This window comes from Hyla sarda, chromosome 11 (genome assembly GCF_029499605.1).
Source record: "Hyla sarda isolate aHylSar1 chromosome 11, aHylSar1.hap1, whole genome shotgun sequence".
Classification (NCBI taxonomy): Eukaryota; Metazoa; Chordata; class Amphibia; order Anura; family Hylidae; genus Hyla; species Hyla sarda.
Window position 1 is genome coordinate 32,845,458 of NC_079199.1, and position 17,361 is coordinate 32,862,818.

Genomic DNA, 17,361 nt, shown 5'->3' on the forward strand with positions numbered 1-17,361 from the left:
AATTATTATAAACACACTGGGGCCAATGAATTATTATAAACACACTGGGGCCAATGAATTATTATAAAGACACTGAGGCCAATGAATTATTATAAACACACTGGGGCCAATTAATTATTATAAACACACTGGGGCCAATTAATTATTATAAATATGCATGGGGTCAAAGTAGTAGTTTAAAAACCTTGCCGGGAGCCCTGAATGGCTCCTTGGTGCCAGCCATTCAGGGCTCCCGGCGGGGAATTTCAAAATGAAAGTTTGCACAGTAGTATATACATCACAGAGGAGCGGAGCATGCCGCCTGCTCCCCTGCTTTATAACTGCTGATCGCATCGAGTCCCAGTGAGACCCAGTGCGATCAATCCCTTATCCCCTGTACTACTACCCCCAACATGGAACAGACTCTGTTCCATAATGGAGGTAGTAGTACAAACACTAATGTAGCCTCCCCAGCCACCGGCAGCAGGGGGAACTACTACTCCCATAATGGAAATGAGTCTGATCCATGATGGGAGTAGTAGTAGTCCATCAGCACTGCAGGTGTCTGCAGCATGCTCAGAAGTAATAACAGTTCAGAAACATAAATGGGGGCAAACTGATGACATTAAAGGTTCATCCGTTTGCCATGGACTTCAATGTTAAATTTATAATATCCGTTTCTATTCTGTTATTTTTGACGGTAGAAAAAATACTGCATGCACCGTCTTTTCTCCCATCAAAAAAAACGGAACAGGAAGCAAACGTGTGCAAACGTGTGATAAAGGATTGTAAAAAAAATCCCATTGACATCAATGGGATTATTTTACAGCTCGTTGCAACCCGTTTAAAAATTATCCAACGGATTGCAGAACGGGCATTTATTAACAGATGCAGACAGCTGCGTGAACGAGCACTAAGAATACCACTGTATGTGCAGGGAGGGAGGAGGTATGGCTGTTAGGTCCATGTATATGTGTGATTGTGTACGCAGCAGAGCTAAATTGTGTGTATGCAACAGAGCTGAGTGTGTGATTGTGTATGCAGCAGAACTTAGTGTGTGATTAGGTATACATAGCAGAGTTGAGTGTGTGCATGGCCATGCTTGCACACTAATTTCTGCTACAAGTACATGATCACACACTCAGCTCTGGTACATGTACACAGTGTTTACTAACCAGGGTGCCTCCAGCTTTTGCAAAACTGTAACTCAGCAAGCCAAGTTTTGCAACACCTGGTGGCATTCTCGTTGGTAAACACTGATATAGAGGTAAGAGGACAGATTGTTCAGAAAAATTACATATTTTTTAAACCCAGACATTGTGTGTACTTTATAAAGATTTATGATTTTACTATTGTGCAGAGTTTTGTTCGGCACACACTGCTGCATCGGTACTTCTATTTATGTGAGCAGTGTACTGCGGGAAAATGCCACAGCTCTGTGAAGTGCAGCTCTGTGAAGTGTGAGGTAGAGAAGGAGGGGGGGGGGCTTTCTATATTTGCAAAAAATTTATCAAAGGACATGCACAACGTTTGTAAATTTTGAGCAAGAGTGTAAATTAGACAAGCAGTGTAAAGGGGTAGATCTGTGTCTACAATAGACACTTAATGATAAATGTCCCCCATGGAAGTAAAGTTTAAACAGAGCTTCTCCTGCTTTTATTTTTATGCAAACAAAAAAACAGCCTTCACGCTCAGGCACAAAATACAAAATAAATTCCTGCTTTTTCAAATGCTAACTATACAATAATCTTTCCTATCTATACAGGGGGCTTACTACAAGCCACCCAACAAAATAGTCATCAAATGTGTTCCTAACACAAGTCAAAAATCGCTCCCCGTCTGTCCGCAGGTTGGGTGTGGTTCTGGAGCTCAGATCCATTGAAGTGAATGGAGCCAAGTTGTAATACCTCACACAACCTGGGGACAGACGGGGAGCTGTTTTTGAAAGAAGAAATTAGCTCTGTTTTTCTATTCCTGGATAACCCCCTTAAAGCTCATTAATCAGTTGTCTTCAGCACCTGTGCCAATTTAAAGCGTACCTGCCATAGTGCAAAAAAAAAAAAAAAAGTGATATGTTACTCAGTACCTAATCCTGATCATGTACATATCATTTTTATGTATCTAAGACCTATATATATCCCTAACAAATAGTAATTATATGTAGTTCACTTGCTTTGTGTTCTTGCCTTCTGGAGGGGGCGTGTCCGTTTCTCTCCCTCACTGTGGGTGACTAATCTGGGAGCAGCCTGGCAGTCTGCAGATCACTGCACTCTGTAACCCTTTCTTCTCTGGGCAGTCTGCAAATCACTGTACAGTAGTTTTTATGCATAAATTTCCTATCTGTTCCTAGTAAAGCTGGATGCTATTCAACATAGCTATCACTATGAGTGTCATTCAGCTTTCACAGACTCCTGAATGTCTAATCAGCTTCTTTGTCATTCAGGAGTCAGAAAAAGCTTTGGCTGTTCAAGCATGCTGGGAGTTGTAGTTTTGCATTGCAACAGCTGGAGCTGCATTGTTTATAAAGCACTGTGTTACATCAGTGTTGCCTTTAGCTGTTGCAAAACTACAACTCCCAGCATGCCCACACATTCTTTGTCTGTAGTTTTGCAAGAGCTGGAGAATACACAGCTCCAAAATGGAATTTTACAAAGATTGTACCCCCAGCTATTGTAGTTTAGGAACATATGAAGGCTGTAGTGGTGCAATGGTGATCTCCTATACCAGAGACCAACACGGCCAGTATCCAGTATGCTGTAAATACAGAGTAGTCTGTCTGCATAAAGACAGATGACCCCTAGTGGCGGCTATTTTCATTATGATTTTTTAGTAAAATTGAATTTTTTTAAAATAAATGTATATTTAAAAAAAGGTAATCTTATCAGTAGTACTGCAAAATATAAAAAGTTTTTCATAATGACAGTGCCTCTTTAAGCCAAACTGGAAACCTTGACTGGCCAGGAAGGGAATGAAAGACCCCACTACCCACCTGTCTTTCATGCCATAAAAAGGCCTCAGCACTTATCGTCTGCTATTTAATCAACTATTCATGAATTCCTCATATCTTACCTGGATAAAATATGTGTTTGCTAAAACCTAATTGCTACATGACGGGTATCTTAGGGAAATAAAGAAATTCCAGACCACCATTCATGTCATTGGCTCACAAGTTATATACAGTCAGACACATACAGTCACAAATAAGAGATGTACCTATAGATCAATGCATTGCGCTTGATAATCTTTGATGTTTCAATGTTCATTTGTGGAGTGTTAAGGCTGTGTTTACACAGTGCAGTTGGTCCGCATTTTTGATATGCTGTTTCTGCGATTTTGGTGAAGTAAAATACCACCATTTGCAAACTCACTAGAAGACACATCGAAAACAAAGTAAAACCACACTGTATGAACACAGCCATAGCTGACCATAATTGTTAAAGTAACATAAGATTAATCTGCCAATTTTGGTGTGACCAGCCAATGATCTAATAGTGTATGGGGGCCTCATAACTGCCCTCAATGGCAAATAGTAAAGATTGGAAGATGGGAAGACAGATCAGACAGCTGGATTTTGATTGCGTAAATAATAAATAATAATTATCAGTAAAAGGAAATAATAAATCATAATGATATAAAACATAATAATGTGCAAAATCGAAATATGAGAACGTAGGTAATGTAACTACATTGGATGATTTTAGGGGCTGCTTTCATTATTAATTAACCATAGAATAAACTTCATGATAAAACATAAGCACTTGATAAACCAACATAAGCTCTGGGGCAACACAACCTGTTAGTCATTTGATCTTTATAGACAAATAACAGTGATGAGAATGATGAGTAAGTAAAGGACGTAACTTGGCACTTAGCAACAAACTTCATAATGATTGTTGCTTTGAATGTATTCGGCTGGGTTCACATCTGCGTCACAGATTCCATTTAAACAGCTGGATCTGACCAGCCAAAAAATGCTGCATGCTGTATTTTTTTGTTATCCTGTCAAATCCTACTAAATAAACAGACACCAGACAGAAACCCAATGGATCCCATTGAAGTCAATAGGAGCTCTCGGGATGCATGCATTGTGCAACGAACCATCTGCATAAAGCAGCTTAGATACTTGTTCTTCAGAATAAATGAAAGAGATGCTTTGACTTTCTTATTTCTAGTGCACTTGGTGTTTAGGGCCTTTCCAATATTAAGAGAGTGAAGTTTCTTCTGCTCTTTAGTAGAGACATCAGGAAACATATCCAATATGACGTATCTGATGATCAATGTTGTCGGAGGGCACCTTTGGAGTGAATGAGGTAAAATTCTCAAGAGAACTCTGTTTTAAGGAAAAATTAGGTTAGGGTAAATGGCTCCTAAAGCATGGATCCGACTAATGGACACTATGAACACGAGAAAGCAGGCTGTGAAGGATAAATGTTTCTAAAAGAGCTCAAATGGGGCTTCACAGAGTTAGACTAGAACCAAGACAAAGGTCCCTTTTTTAGGAGCCATATCAGTCAAATCATAGGGCCCACCTTAACAAATCTCTGTACGAGTGGCTTCTGAAAAACTCTTTACCCCAGAGCTGCCCCCCACGCGATCTCCCGTACTGGGCCCCAACCCGTCTGAGCTGCTGTGTGTGACCTTTCGCACACAGTAGGTCAGCTGGTCCAAACATGCCCCCCCCATTTATCTCTATGGGAGAGGCGGAGACACAGCATTCATGTGCCTTCGCCTCTCCTATAGAGATGAATGGAGGGGGCATGTTTCGACCAACTGACTGCTGTAGCAGCGCAGAGTCAGGGCCAAGCCAGGCCCTATATGGGAGATTGCTGGAGAAGACTGTCCTCATCCTCTCGATTGTGCCAGGATGCTTATAACGGCTTTGGATAGTCCAGATCTTGCTAGAATAGGCCGATCAACTTCCATGCTAACAAGGTGAGGACAACATTAGCCATCCTGAGTAACTAGATGTGTTCTCTGTGGAAGCCTCTGGATATCAACATTAGCAGTGTGATCCAGGCTCTGTTGGCCTGTGGCAGATGGCAATGACCGAGCCTGTTCCCATTTGATCTTTTTGTAAGACATTTGGGATCATTGTTATAGGCAGAAAAACATTTGCAAGTTTTATGAGATGATGATTACATCCAGAGTCCATCACCTTTCTCTTCTGAGCAGGGAGCAGAAATGAGTGCACTTTGGCATTTCTGCAAGTGGCCATTAGGTCCACTTGTGGGAGACCCCAGAGGTCTGCTACCTGTTGGAGTATCATCTGATCCAGATACTATTCTCCTAGAGGGCTAGATCATGGCTTTGTCTGCCAAGGAGTTGGGTCTTCCTTTAAATGAGTACAGCTAACTGCTGTTGATGGAAGGTCTCAGCCCGAGTAAAGATCGGTTCTCAGGCTGAGAGGGAAAACTTTATCCGCACACAGTGATGCACAGGGTGAAAGTGACCACAAACCCTGCTTGGAAAATTCCCTATGTTGGAGAAGGATGTCAATCTGGAGGTGTTCCGGAGGGGATTTGTAGTCAGTGCCATCTACTTAAGGAACAGTACGGATTATATTTAACCCCATAGTTGCGAGGAAAAACTTTGGATGTGTTTGCTTCTCTTCCCTTTCAGAGAAAGATAGAGGATAACCTTCAGAGTGTAACTGTGGGTGACCGGTTGACTGTTGGTTTAAATGATTCTGGGGGCTTATTTACCTTGGTGCGGCCTGATGTGGTTGATACAAAGAACATAATCCCAGGAAGAACCATGGCCTTTTATAGAAATTGGGGGTGGCTGGCATGCTGTGCCCATGGCATGTGTCTACCTTTATTTGGGTAAGGTAAAAAGGATTGTGGGAGGTGGGGGATTTCTGAAGATATCCCTGTCAATGTTCTACTGGGGAATAATTTGGGTCGGATGCTCTATCGTTATGCTCCAGGGGACACTACCTGTATGTAGCCAGATGGGCTAGGAGAGAGCCCAATTTGACCTAAGGTACTATGCAAGCCTTTGGGGCACATTGTGAAATGTAATCACTGGGAGGGGGGAAGGGGATTGATAAGTGTCTTCCTGTAACTGAACTAGTGATACCATCCAAAGGTGAAAGAGGTGTGTTGTAAAATGTGATTACAATGAATTCCAAATGCCAAAACCTAGTGAAGATTGGCTAGGGAAAGGGTTTGGTGGGCCCCTGGTGACAATATCCATTACCCTTCATAAATAAAACAAAAGACAGTTCCATAGTGTGACATCATTGTTGCACAAAGGGATTGAAATAGATGGATATTGCTCCACTTGAGATGGATATTGCTCAAGTGGAACAATGGATCAAGGTGTAGAATATGAATAAGGCGTCAACAGCCACTTCACGTCTTGTCAAATATAGCAAAAATAATGCTAGAACTCCAAAGTGTGGACAGGATACACGGGCGCTCAACAACCAGGTAGCAGGATAAAATGTTTATTCACCCATAATGCAACGCGTTTCACAGCACAGCTGCTTCATAAGGCATCATGAAGGAGCTGTGCTGTGAAACGCGTTGTATTATGGGTGAATATACATTTTATCCTGCTACCTGGTTGTTGAGCGCCTGTGTATCCTGTCCACACTTTGGAGTTCTATTGTTATTTTTGCATTACCCTTCATATAGAAGGGAAACCAATCTTAACTTGGGCAGATACCTTCCTTTAACAGCTGTTAGTGGTATACATGAAAGGAAGTTGCACCTACTTGGCATACATCATATGTAAAGGTATCTTACACCAAGAAGGTACAAGATCCATTACCCTTATAATAAAGTGGAACCAATCTTTCCTTGAGCAGAGACCTTCTTTCCACAACTGTTAGCGGTACACAAAAAAGGAAGTTGCACTTCCTTGGCAGACAGTATTTTACACTAAGCAGGTACAAGATCCACTACCCTTCTTAAGAAGTTGAACCAATATTTAATGAGACCTTCCTTCGGCAGTTAGCTGCTCTTATTAAAGAAGGCCCAACTCATTGGCAGACAAAGCCATGATCTAGGCCTCTAGAAGAATAGCATCTGGATTAGATAATTCTCCAACAGATCACAGACCTCTGGGGTCTCCCACAAGTGGACCAAATGGCCACTTGCAAAAATGCCAAGGCAGCACATTTCTGCTCCGAGAGAGAGAGGCCATGGTGTCAGGATGTAATCTCTATGCAATGAAACTTACCACATGCAAATGTTTTCTGCCTATACCAATGATCCCAAAGGTTTTACAAGAAGATCAAATGGGAACAGGCTCAGTCATTGCCATCTACATCTGCTGGCCCAACTGGACCTGCTAATAGTGACATCCAGAGGCTTCCACAGATAACACATTTGGTGACTAAGGATGGGCGATGTTGACCTCACCTAGCTGGCCTGAAAGCAAGCTTTAGACTGTCCAAAGCCATTATAGGCACTTTGAAAGTATTCCAGAGAGACTCTCCATGATAGAGAAAATGCAGCACTCCCGTACAAAAAGGTACCTAGGGAGCAGAGCTATGATGCTAACCGTCAATCAAGCTGACAGGGCGGGGCTATGGCCGGAGAGACGGGTGACGGTAAGTATAAGTCCCCGTTTGGGGCGGCCAGCAGCACATATATTTTATTTGTTGCAGAAACGCACACGGTAAATTAGCTGTGGTACTGCTAACTTGCTGCAACATGTGAACACAGCCTATAATGTAGTAAAAATGTGTGAACACAGCCTATAAAGCAGCAAAATGTGTGAACACAGCCTAAAGGCGTCAAATTCTCATGGCACTATTTCTCCGTAAAATACTTTGAGTATGTAAACACATCAGAACTGCATAGTGTGAAATGACACCAACCCACTTATGAGTCTAATGAGTATTTAATGGATGATCTCCAGCACCAGGAGCCTGATGAGATACGTAGCTACAATATTCAAACGCCAGAAGATTCATGGGAAATGGGGGCTGCATTACAGAACCCACAAAAGTGTGTATTTATAAACCAAAATGGAACCTATCTTATGCCTGCCACATCAGCAAAAAGAGGTAAGAAATAGGCATATACAAGAAACTCTATATTAGTCACTAATAATAGGGTATGCTGCACTATATAAGAAAAACATATATATTAAAACATTTCTGGAGTGCTTCTTTATGTACACCTTACAGGGGTTGTGAAGTGTTTTTTATAGGTAACAAGTAGTAGATACAAAGTTATAATTCTATGTGCTAACCAGATCTATCATTCCAAATGAACACAAAACCACAAGCCAAGTCTTTGCATCTTTTATGAAGATCACTCATAGACTGAACAGCTACAATGACTTTACCTTTCATACAAGCTGGTAGTATCATTATCACTCCCATATTGGGTTTCTGCAAAAGTATACCTTACAGATACACATCAACGACAACTAGTCACATGATCTTCAAATAAAAGGCCCCCGACCAGCCGATTGTCCGGAGTGCTAGCCAGGCTTATTGTAAGCATGGCCTACATAGCTAAATCCTTCTATGACTTGCATGCTACAAACCTTGACGGGGAGAAGGTAGACTTCAATGTTTTTAGGGGCAGGGTGGTTTTAATAGAAAATGTAGCTTCCCTTTGAGATACCACCATCAGGGACTATACCCAGCTAAATGATCTGCAGTGCAAGTATCCACGTCGGTTTGTGGTGCTGGGATTTCCTTGCAATCAGTTTGGCTACCAAGTAAGTAACTAACTAACTATAAATGTGTTTCATGCTCTTACATCATTTTTCTGGTGTTGCATACAGATGCTATGGTCACACACAGGACTGTTGTCGTGGACCGCTGCATTGGAACATGAGAGTGAGTGGCTTCTTAAGAATTATTTTAGAGAAACGGCAATCATGATCTATGGGAGTGGACTCCAAACTGCGGCTCTCCAGATGTTGCAAAACTACAACCCTCAGCATGCCGGGAGTTGTAGTTTTGCAACACTTGAGGGCTGCAGTTTGGAGGCAATTGAAGTATATGAATGATCCATTTTTGTGGGGGGTTACTCAGATGTGTGATGTAGTACAGAAACAATGAGCTCAATGATCACTTACCATCCCTCGGGGCTCCGGAGCGTCCTCATCGGGATCCCCTGCATCGTCGGCGCTCTCCATCGTCGTCATCACGTCGCTGCGCACGCCGTCCCGCCATCCAGTAGGAGCGGGGCGTGCGTAGCAATGGGATGGCGGCGACGGAGAGCGAGGATGCCGGGGAAGCAGAGGCCTTGCCGGAGCGTCGGGGACACCCCGGGGACGTGGCGGCAGCGATGGAAGGCGACATCCAGGGCAGCGGTGACGGTCCGGAGCAGCGGGGACACGTGAGTATGACCTCCAATACTAGTGGTCTTCAACCTGTGGACCTCCAGATGTTGCAAAACTACAACTCCCAGCATGCCCGGACAGCCGTTGGCTGTCCGGGCATGCTGGGTGTTGTAGTTTTGCAACATCTGGAGGTCCGCAGGTTGTAGACCACTTTCCTATGCACGGATCCCTCAACATACGATGGTTTCAACAAACGATGGTCCATTTGGAACGGATTACCATCGTATGTTGAGGAACCACTGTACAAGAAGATCCCTGAAGCAGCACATCGAAGTTAAGCAGAGCTTCAGCTGCCATTTTCCCTCATCGGACCCCAGCAGTCTTACAAAGGGTGGTCCAATGAGTGTATCCAAGTACCGCAGCTACTTTAGATGCCTTAAGCAGTATTGATCACAGCATCTGAAGGGTTAATGGCAGACAACAGCATGATTGCTGATGTCTGCCATTACTGGCGAGGTCCCGGCTGCTGATAGCTCCTGCGCTTGCTTCATAGTCGGGATGCTTCTTAGGAACGTAAATGTATTTCCTGGTGTGTTAGGTACCAAGGTACCAGGACGTACAATTACATCCATTGTCATTAAGGGGTTAATGTGTACCTCAGATTACAAACAAATCAGAGGTACAGACAAAGATAAGAATCTTAGTAAAAATAACATGTTACAGAAAAGGGCCTGGGGGAATGGGCCTGGCCTTCTCCCTGCTGCCCAGGCTCTTTACATGACACTGCGCTCAGCCTATCACCGGACGAGGTGGGACATCGCTGTGGCCGGGGATATGCTGAGCGCAGTATGACTCTCCGTCCACAGAAAGCAGGAAGAAGACAAGCACCAGAGGACTGGGACATCAGGGGAATGTCGGAAGGTGAGTCAAAGTTTTTTTTTTTTTTTTTCATTTTTGCAGCCTGGGCAAAAAGGAAAAGGAATAATTTTCACTACAGTTCTCCTTTAAAGGAGTTTGTTGACGAATAGAAAACATGGCCGCTCAGTTATCGCTAGCCTGTTTGCTGCCGGTGAAGATGCCTACTCTGCTGTATTAATCAATTTGATTGACTCCCAAGGGGTATAGCCCTGTAGAGCAGAGGGGAAGAAGTATTTTTTATGTAATAGCACATATTACAATTTTTTTAAATTTTACTATTAAATTATGGATATCCAAAGGATAGGGGATAACATGTCTGATCGCGGGGGGCCCGGCCGTTGGGACCCCCCATGGTCTCTGTGCCGGCGCTGCGGTGTTATGGTCACAGAAGCCTGGGGCTTCCGTGATTGTGATATCCATTCCATGATTATGATATGGGAGGGGGCATGACGGCTAGTACATAGCTGTCACGCCTCCTCCCATAGGCATGAATGGAGGGGGCATGGCGGCTTTGATCGCCAGTCATCTGGCACAGAGTGTAGTTCGCACCGTGCACCAGATGACTGGGGTGCCGTGGTGGAGATCATGGGAGTCCACAGCGGCCGGACCCCCATGATCAGACATCAGACAGCGGCGGAGAATTCCTTTAAGGCCATGATCACACATTGGATTTGTCTGTTGGTTTTTCCATTGTGGATCCTGCTCTGTAAATTGGAGGGAGAAATCTGAATCAAAGGATTTCTGCTGTGGATTTGAATTTGCCATGCCAGGGAGTTGTAGTCAATGAGGCTAAACCCTATGAGGCTGCATGTTGGCATTCCAAGTACACTAAAAGCCTGTATACATACTGGATTCATCGAGCTGGAGCTTTTGCATCTGACATCAATGGACCATCTGACATAGTTGCCCTCCAGCAAGGCTTGGCCAGATCTAAAAACATGTTTGTCTGTTTATTTATTTATTCATTAATTTTTTTAGGTCTAGTGCCGGCATGCCGGATGGCAACTGTGCTGGACCATTGTGAGCCCAGCCTAACATATAATTCTTTCAGTCATCTGCTATTTAAAAAAAAATTTCCATGGAAATATAGTTGCTATGGTTTTTCAGTCTACATTCCTTAGAAATAGGGGATAGGTAAGCTCTATTATTTAGAAATTGGATTGCTGAGTGCTTGTTATTTCCTTATTATACAATTCAATAAGACATTTTCCTGATTTTGTTAAAAATAATGGCAAAAGGAAAGAAGGACTTAAAAGCTACACCTTTGCACTAATTATTATTATTATTATTAATTTGTTTTCTAAATCTAAATGCAAAATAAAAGCAACTTCATGAATCTTCTTTTTAGATATTTTCTTCTAATTTGCCTAATGTCTAAGTCTCACTGTTATGGATGACAGCAGGGAGAAGGAAAGGGTTACACACAAGCTCAGACAGGGGAGCGAAACCCTGGAGGACAGCTCACAAAAGCTGGAGATAGAGAGGAAAGCAAATACCTGGCAGTCTACAGGGAAGAATCATATCAGCTGTATACATAGAAACAGAGGTAGTAAACACTGCAAATTATGGAGGCTGTACAAGCAAAAGTAGGCGCATTTTTAAATAAAGAATTATTGAGAAAACGTAATATTGCACCATAAGTACAAAGTAAGAATGAAGTAAAATGTTTTTTTTTGTATGGTGTCCATAGCTTTTAAAATACGCTTAATAAGCTAAACATACATTTCCTTTTGCCACATGCAAGTACAGTGGTCCCTCAAGTTACAATATTAATTGGTTCCAGGACGACCATTGTATGTTGAAACCATTGTATGTTGAGACCAGAACTCTATGGAAACCTGGTAATTGGTTCTGAAGCCAACAAAATGTCATCCAAAAATAGGAAAAGGTGAGGATTAAAGAAAAATAAGTAGATAACTAATATAGATAAAGCAAATCCTTACATATAAAAGTAAGAAAGATCTGCCGGGAGCTGTAAATCACTGTCTATGTCAGTGTTTCCCAAGCAGGGAGCCTCCAGCTGTTGCAAAACTACAACTCCCAGCATGCCCGGACAGCCAAAGGCTGTCCGGGCATGTTGGGAGTTGTAGTTTTGCAACCGCTGGGGGCACCCTGCTTGGGAAACACTGGTCTATGTAGAGGACAGGAGCTTCTTCAGGGTCGTGTACAGTACAGGCAATTTCCTAAAAAAGTAACATGGAGCCGCCCTCACCTGGTGTCCAAAGGAGCAGGTAAACCTGGTACAGGTAAAGAGTACAGAACATGTAATACCTCCCTGTACTGTAGGGGACGCTCCCAGACATCAGTCAGTGCATACGCTTCAGTAATACAGGTGTTTTACCAGTAAATTGCCCATTCTGATTGGTCAGTTCTTCCGGCCATTGACACGTTTCACAGATCTGGACTGCCCGTAACATTGTATGTTGAGTCTGGTTTCAACTTACAATGGTCCAGAAAAGACCATTGTATGTTGAAACTATTGTATGTTGAGGCCATTGTAAGTTGAGGGATCACTGTACCCTCTCAGGTACAGCTATAAAGTGCTACATTTCCATTTTATATACCTGCAGGTAACATTTGTCATTTATGTATTATTTGTTCTGCTTGTAGAACACCAACATGTCCAGTTGTGCTGTATACATTTGCCCTCATTTACTAAGAGTGGAGTGTAGATTTTTTGTGTTTTTTTCCTCAAAAGATATCTCAGTCCTCTAGGTTATATAAGTGAAATTAGTGGAGAAAGTGTAAAAATAAAAATATAAAAATATGTGATATTAAGAACCAGGTATATAGGTAATGGTATTGGAAAATAGTAAGTAAATTTGATAATATTCTATGCGAATAAGTAACATAAATGGATACAATATAAATACATTTATTAAGATGTTGGTGAACTAGTCGGTGTAGTCACTGGGCCCTTGTGACTCACAACCAATACATATAATAATTTGTACAAAATACAATCATAAAACAATAAGAATATAGCATATACCCATTAAATATAATTATTGGTGGTATAGTAGATAACAAATGTGGGCAGTGACTGTTATTGACGGTATTTGTAGGGCATGCTGGGATTTTTAGTCTCCGCAAGTGAGATCGTTGATGGTATAGTGGATGACAACCAAAAAATAGTAAACCGAAGGTAGAAAACAAGATAGATCTTACCCGCTCTCCCTGCAATGTAACTGTCCAATGGGGATTCGCTAGTTCGCGCATGCGGCACTAGCTGGTAGCAGGTACAGGGAGATCTGGAAGGCAGGAATGATTCGCAAACTGTGCTGCTCCCTGGAGTTTAGCGATCTGCGTCGCTCCGTTGTTAGAATCGCGGACTGCGCTGCTCCAATAGGTAGAATGATAGGTGATGGGAGATGGGCCAGGTGGTATAGCGGCCTCGTGGATTCCTGGCAGGATGTTGGTATTTTTACACACCAGATGTAGGAAAGGCAATTAGAACTGAAATACTAATAGTAGTAAAAGGCAGCAATGTAGGTAGAGATGAGCGAACTTACGGTAAATTCGATTCGTCACAAACTTCTCCGCTCGGCAGTTGATGACTTTTCCTGCGTAAATTAGCTCAGCCTTCAGGTGCTCCGGTGGGCTGGAAAAGGTGGATACAGTCCTAGGAAAGAGTCTCCTAGGACTGTATCCACCTTTTCCAGCCCACCGGAGCACCGGAAAGCTGAACTAATTTATGCAGGAAAAGTCATCAACTGCCGAGCCGAGAAGTTCGTGATGAATCAAATTTACTGTAAGTTCGCTCATCTCTAAATGTAGGTTTAAAATACAGTAGATCAATTGGCTGGACACATTTCAGGATACACATCCTTCCTTCAGCAGCCTATGTGGAATACAAGATAATGTTCATTATCTTGTATTCCACATAGGCTGATGAGGAAGGATGTGTATCCTGAAATGCGTCCAGCCAATTGATCTATTTTAAACCTACATTGCTGCCTTTATACCTGGTTCTCAATATCACATATTTTTTTATATTTTTACACTTACCTTTCTCCACTAGTTTCATTTATATAACCTAGTGGACTGAGATATCTTTTGTTTTCTCACTTTGTCTATACACTACCGGGGTGTGGGAGTCCATCTCAGTAACCTCGGTTATGCTTAGAATAATTTAGCTGCACCCACCCCATACCTATGTTTTTTTTCCTCTACAGGTATTTTTCTATGGTACATAGTATTTACTAATTTTCTGTTTTGCACTTTTTCCTACATTTTGCTATTTTTCAACTGCTTTGTGCTGTTGGCTTTTCCAGAGTTCAAATCCACATTTTATTATATTTTTCAAAACTGTCGGAGACACATCCCTTTGAGTGACCAGGCCCTCCTTTTGGGTTTTCTGAGTGGAGAGTCAGTAAGGTTTTTTTTTTTTCCGTAAATTCTGGCATACCACACAAAAACCCTACAGAATCTACTTGGAAAAGCCTTCGTAAATGAGGCCCATTGTCATCACTTTTGTCAGTCCCTGTCTCACACACAATAGGTACAATTTTCATAGAAATAGCTATCAATATATAATATAAATGCTGTCCCAAATGACTGATCCTTAATTAAATTAGGTGTGCCATATAGTTTGTGTGTGTTCTCATCTATTTTTTTATATTTTGTATTTCAGGAAAACTGTAAGAATGAAGAGATTCTTAATTCCTTGAAATATGTCAGACCTGGTAACGGCTTCGAACCTGGTTTCACCTTGTTCCAAAAATGTGAAGTCAATGGGAAAGGCGTTCATCCAGTCTTTGCTTACTTGAAAGACAAACTCCCTTCTCCAGACGATGAACCATCTGGCCTGATCACTGACCCCAGATATATAGTATGGAGTCCTGTTCACCGATCTGACCTGTCCTGGAACTTTGAAAAGTTTCTCATCGGCCCAGAAGGAGAACCTTTCAAGCGCTACAGTAAAAACTTCCCAACCGTCAACATAGAACCCGATATCCAGAGACTCCTAAAGCTTGCCAAATAATGTCACCCTTATAATAACAACACTTGTCTTAGGCTGGGTTCACACCACGTTTTTGCAATACAGTTCCCATATACATTTTCAATTTGAAAACCATATGCCAAAAGATGCATCAGGTTGCATCCTGTACGATTTTGCCAGTTTTCTTCCTGTACCCAAAACCGTAGCCTACCGGGATTTTTGGTTCGGGTGAAGAGCCGTATTGAAGCGTATACGTTTTTTTTTTTTTAAAACATTGGAGTCAATGGGAATCGTATGTGCGTACGGTTACATTTCACCATACGGTTTTTGACTTTGCACAGTTTTTTTTCTTGGAATCTCAATCAAACAAGTAAAACTTTATTCATAATGGAGTGAAAAGTTAAAACGGTATAGGTCTTTTTTCTTATGCGTATACGGGTTAAAATTTGTACACACGTTTTGATAGTTTAGCCCGGTTTTGAGGAATCAGTTTTTCATCAAAAACCTGATACAGAAAATCTATTGCAACAATGTGATGTGAACCCAGCCTTACCTGTAATTTTGCTTTCCTCTAGTCTGAGGGCAGAACACAAATGCCATCAGTGCTGCCCGTGGAGGAAGAGGAATAACAAAATTTGTCTAACCTGTAATTTTGCTTTCCTCTGGTCTGAAGGCAGTACAGATGGCATTTGTGTGCTGCCTGAGGACAAAAAGGAAATCAGTTATGAACAAATGACACACATGTAAGTAGGAGTAAACTGCAAACAACACAATATATAATATATGGCATTATTTATTAAAGTTTATTCAGAATCTACACATACTGAATTTCCCTCATATATGGCATTACAACAGTGGCAGCGTTACCATAGAGCTCTGGGTAAATGATGCATAAATCTGCGGTGGTTCAGCTCCCGTGTGTGGCAAAAGTAGAATATATTGTCAGTTTCTGATCCTTCCCTACTGAGTTAAAGGGGTACTCTGTTGGCAAACAATTGTTTTTAAATCAACTGGTGCCCGGAATTTAAACAGATTTGTACATTACTTCTATTTAAAAATCTTAATCCTTCCAGTACATATCAGCCGCTGTATACTACAGAGAAAGTTGTGTAGTTCTTTTCCGTCTGACCACAGTGCTCTCTGCTGACACCTCTGTCCATATTAGGAACTGTCCAGAGCAGGAGAGGTTTAACATTAGGATTTGCTCCTGCTCTGGACAGTTCCTGACACAGACAGAGGTGGCAGCAGAGAGCACTGTGGCCAAACTGGAAAGAACTGTACAACTTTTTCTGGAACATTCAGCAGCTGATAAGTACTGAAAGGGTTAAGGTTTTTTTAATTTATTTTTTTAAATAAAAGTAATTTACAAATCTGTATAACTTTCTGGCACCAAAAGATTTGAAAAGATTTGTTTTCCTCCGGAGTACCCCTTTAAATTAGATAAAATCTTTCAAACAAGGTCCGAAATGCTCAATATCTCCCCATACACAGTCAGATTCTAGGCTTGATTTAATTGTGCTGAATCAGATTGTAGATTTTTTTTACCAGGAACGGAGTACCAATTTATACGTGCCGCTTATGAAGACAGAGGCCGCCTTCAGAATGACCTGATTTCCGGATGTAATATTGTGAGTTCTTGGTGCGCTTTATAAATATTATTAGGCTACAGCACATCTGTATTGTGTTAGGACGACGAACTGGAGGAAAACCTCAACTATATATATTTTTTTTCTAAAATACAACTAGTGTTCGGATGTTAGACTTGTACTAGATGACTGTATTCTTTTAAACACTGTGAAAGAGTACAAGAGTGTTGTATCAGGGCTGTGTCTGGATACTGTTGTATGTAATAAACTTGTAAAATGTAATTATACTGTAGTTGGGTTTAATGAGCATAAAATGACCTATGAGGAACCTATGGTCCCGTATTGTATTATGCAGGATGCTTTTATCTCATATTGACACCTGCTCTATAGTGGTGCTTTCCAAACAGTGGGTCTGCAGATGTTGCACAACTACAACTCCCAGCATGCCTGGACAGCCTTCGGCTGTCCAGGCATGCTGGGAGTTGTAGTTGTGCAACAGCTGGAGACACACTGTTCGGAAAACACTTAGAAACAATTTCTATTTCAGTACACATTTACCGCTATACATAGGCAACATGCAGCCCCATAGGGTAGAAGTAGGCTGGCTTCCATTAAATGCCGCAAGGGCAATCTAGCAGTTGATACAAGATATATATTTACCCCGTCTCAGTGAGACTCATATGG

At 41.9% G+C, this 17,361-nt stretch overlaps 1 protein-coding gene across 2 annotated transcripts; it reads left to right on the forward strand.

Moving 5' to 3' along the window:
• The first annotated feature begins 7,299 nt into the window (after window positions 1-7,299).
• GPX2 (glutathione peroxidase 2) lies at window positions 7,300-16,201 on the forward strand. Of its 2 annotated transcripts, none has more exons than XM_056546050.1 (2): window positions 7,300-7,537; window positions 14,783-16,201. In XM_056546050.1, exons 1-2 carry the CDS (start codon window positions 7,424-7,426, stop codon window positions 15,131-15,133), a joined length of 465 nt encoding a protein of 154 aa, XP_056402025.1. In that variant the 5' UTR covers window positions 7,300-7,423; the 3' UTR covers window positions 15,134-16,201. The 2 variants fall into 2 exon arrangements, with proteins under 2 accessions (XP_056402025.1, XP_056402024.1); XM_056546049.1 differs by lacking the exon at window positions 7,300-7,537 and adding an exon at window positions 8,440-8,661.
• The last annotated feature ends 1,160 nt before the right edge of the window (window positions 16,202-17,361 follow it).

What these genes read in the sequence shown, in the direction of transcription:
- GPX2 (XM_056546050.1), top strand. Translation starts at nt 7,424, where the DNA reads ATGATAGAGAAAATGCAGCACTCCCGTACAAAAAGGTACCTAGGGAGC. An exon ending in GGCCGGAGAGACGGGTGACG is followed by an intron (nt 7,538 to 14,782) that starts GTAAGTATAAGT and finishes TTTGTATTTCAG; the next exon opens with GAAAACTGTAAGAATGAAGA.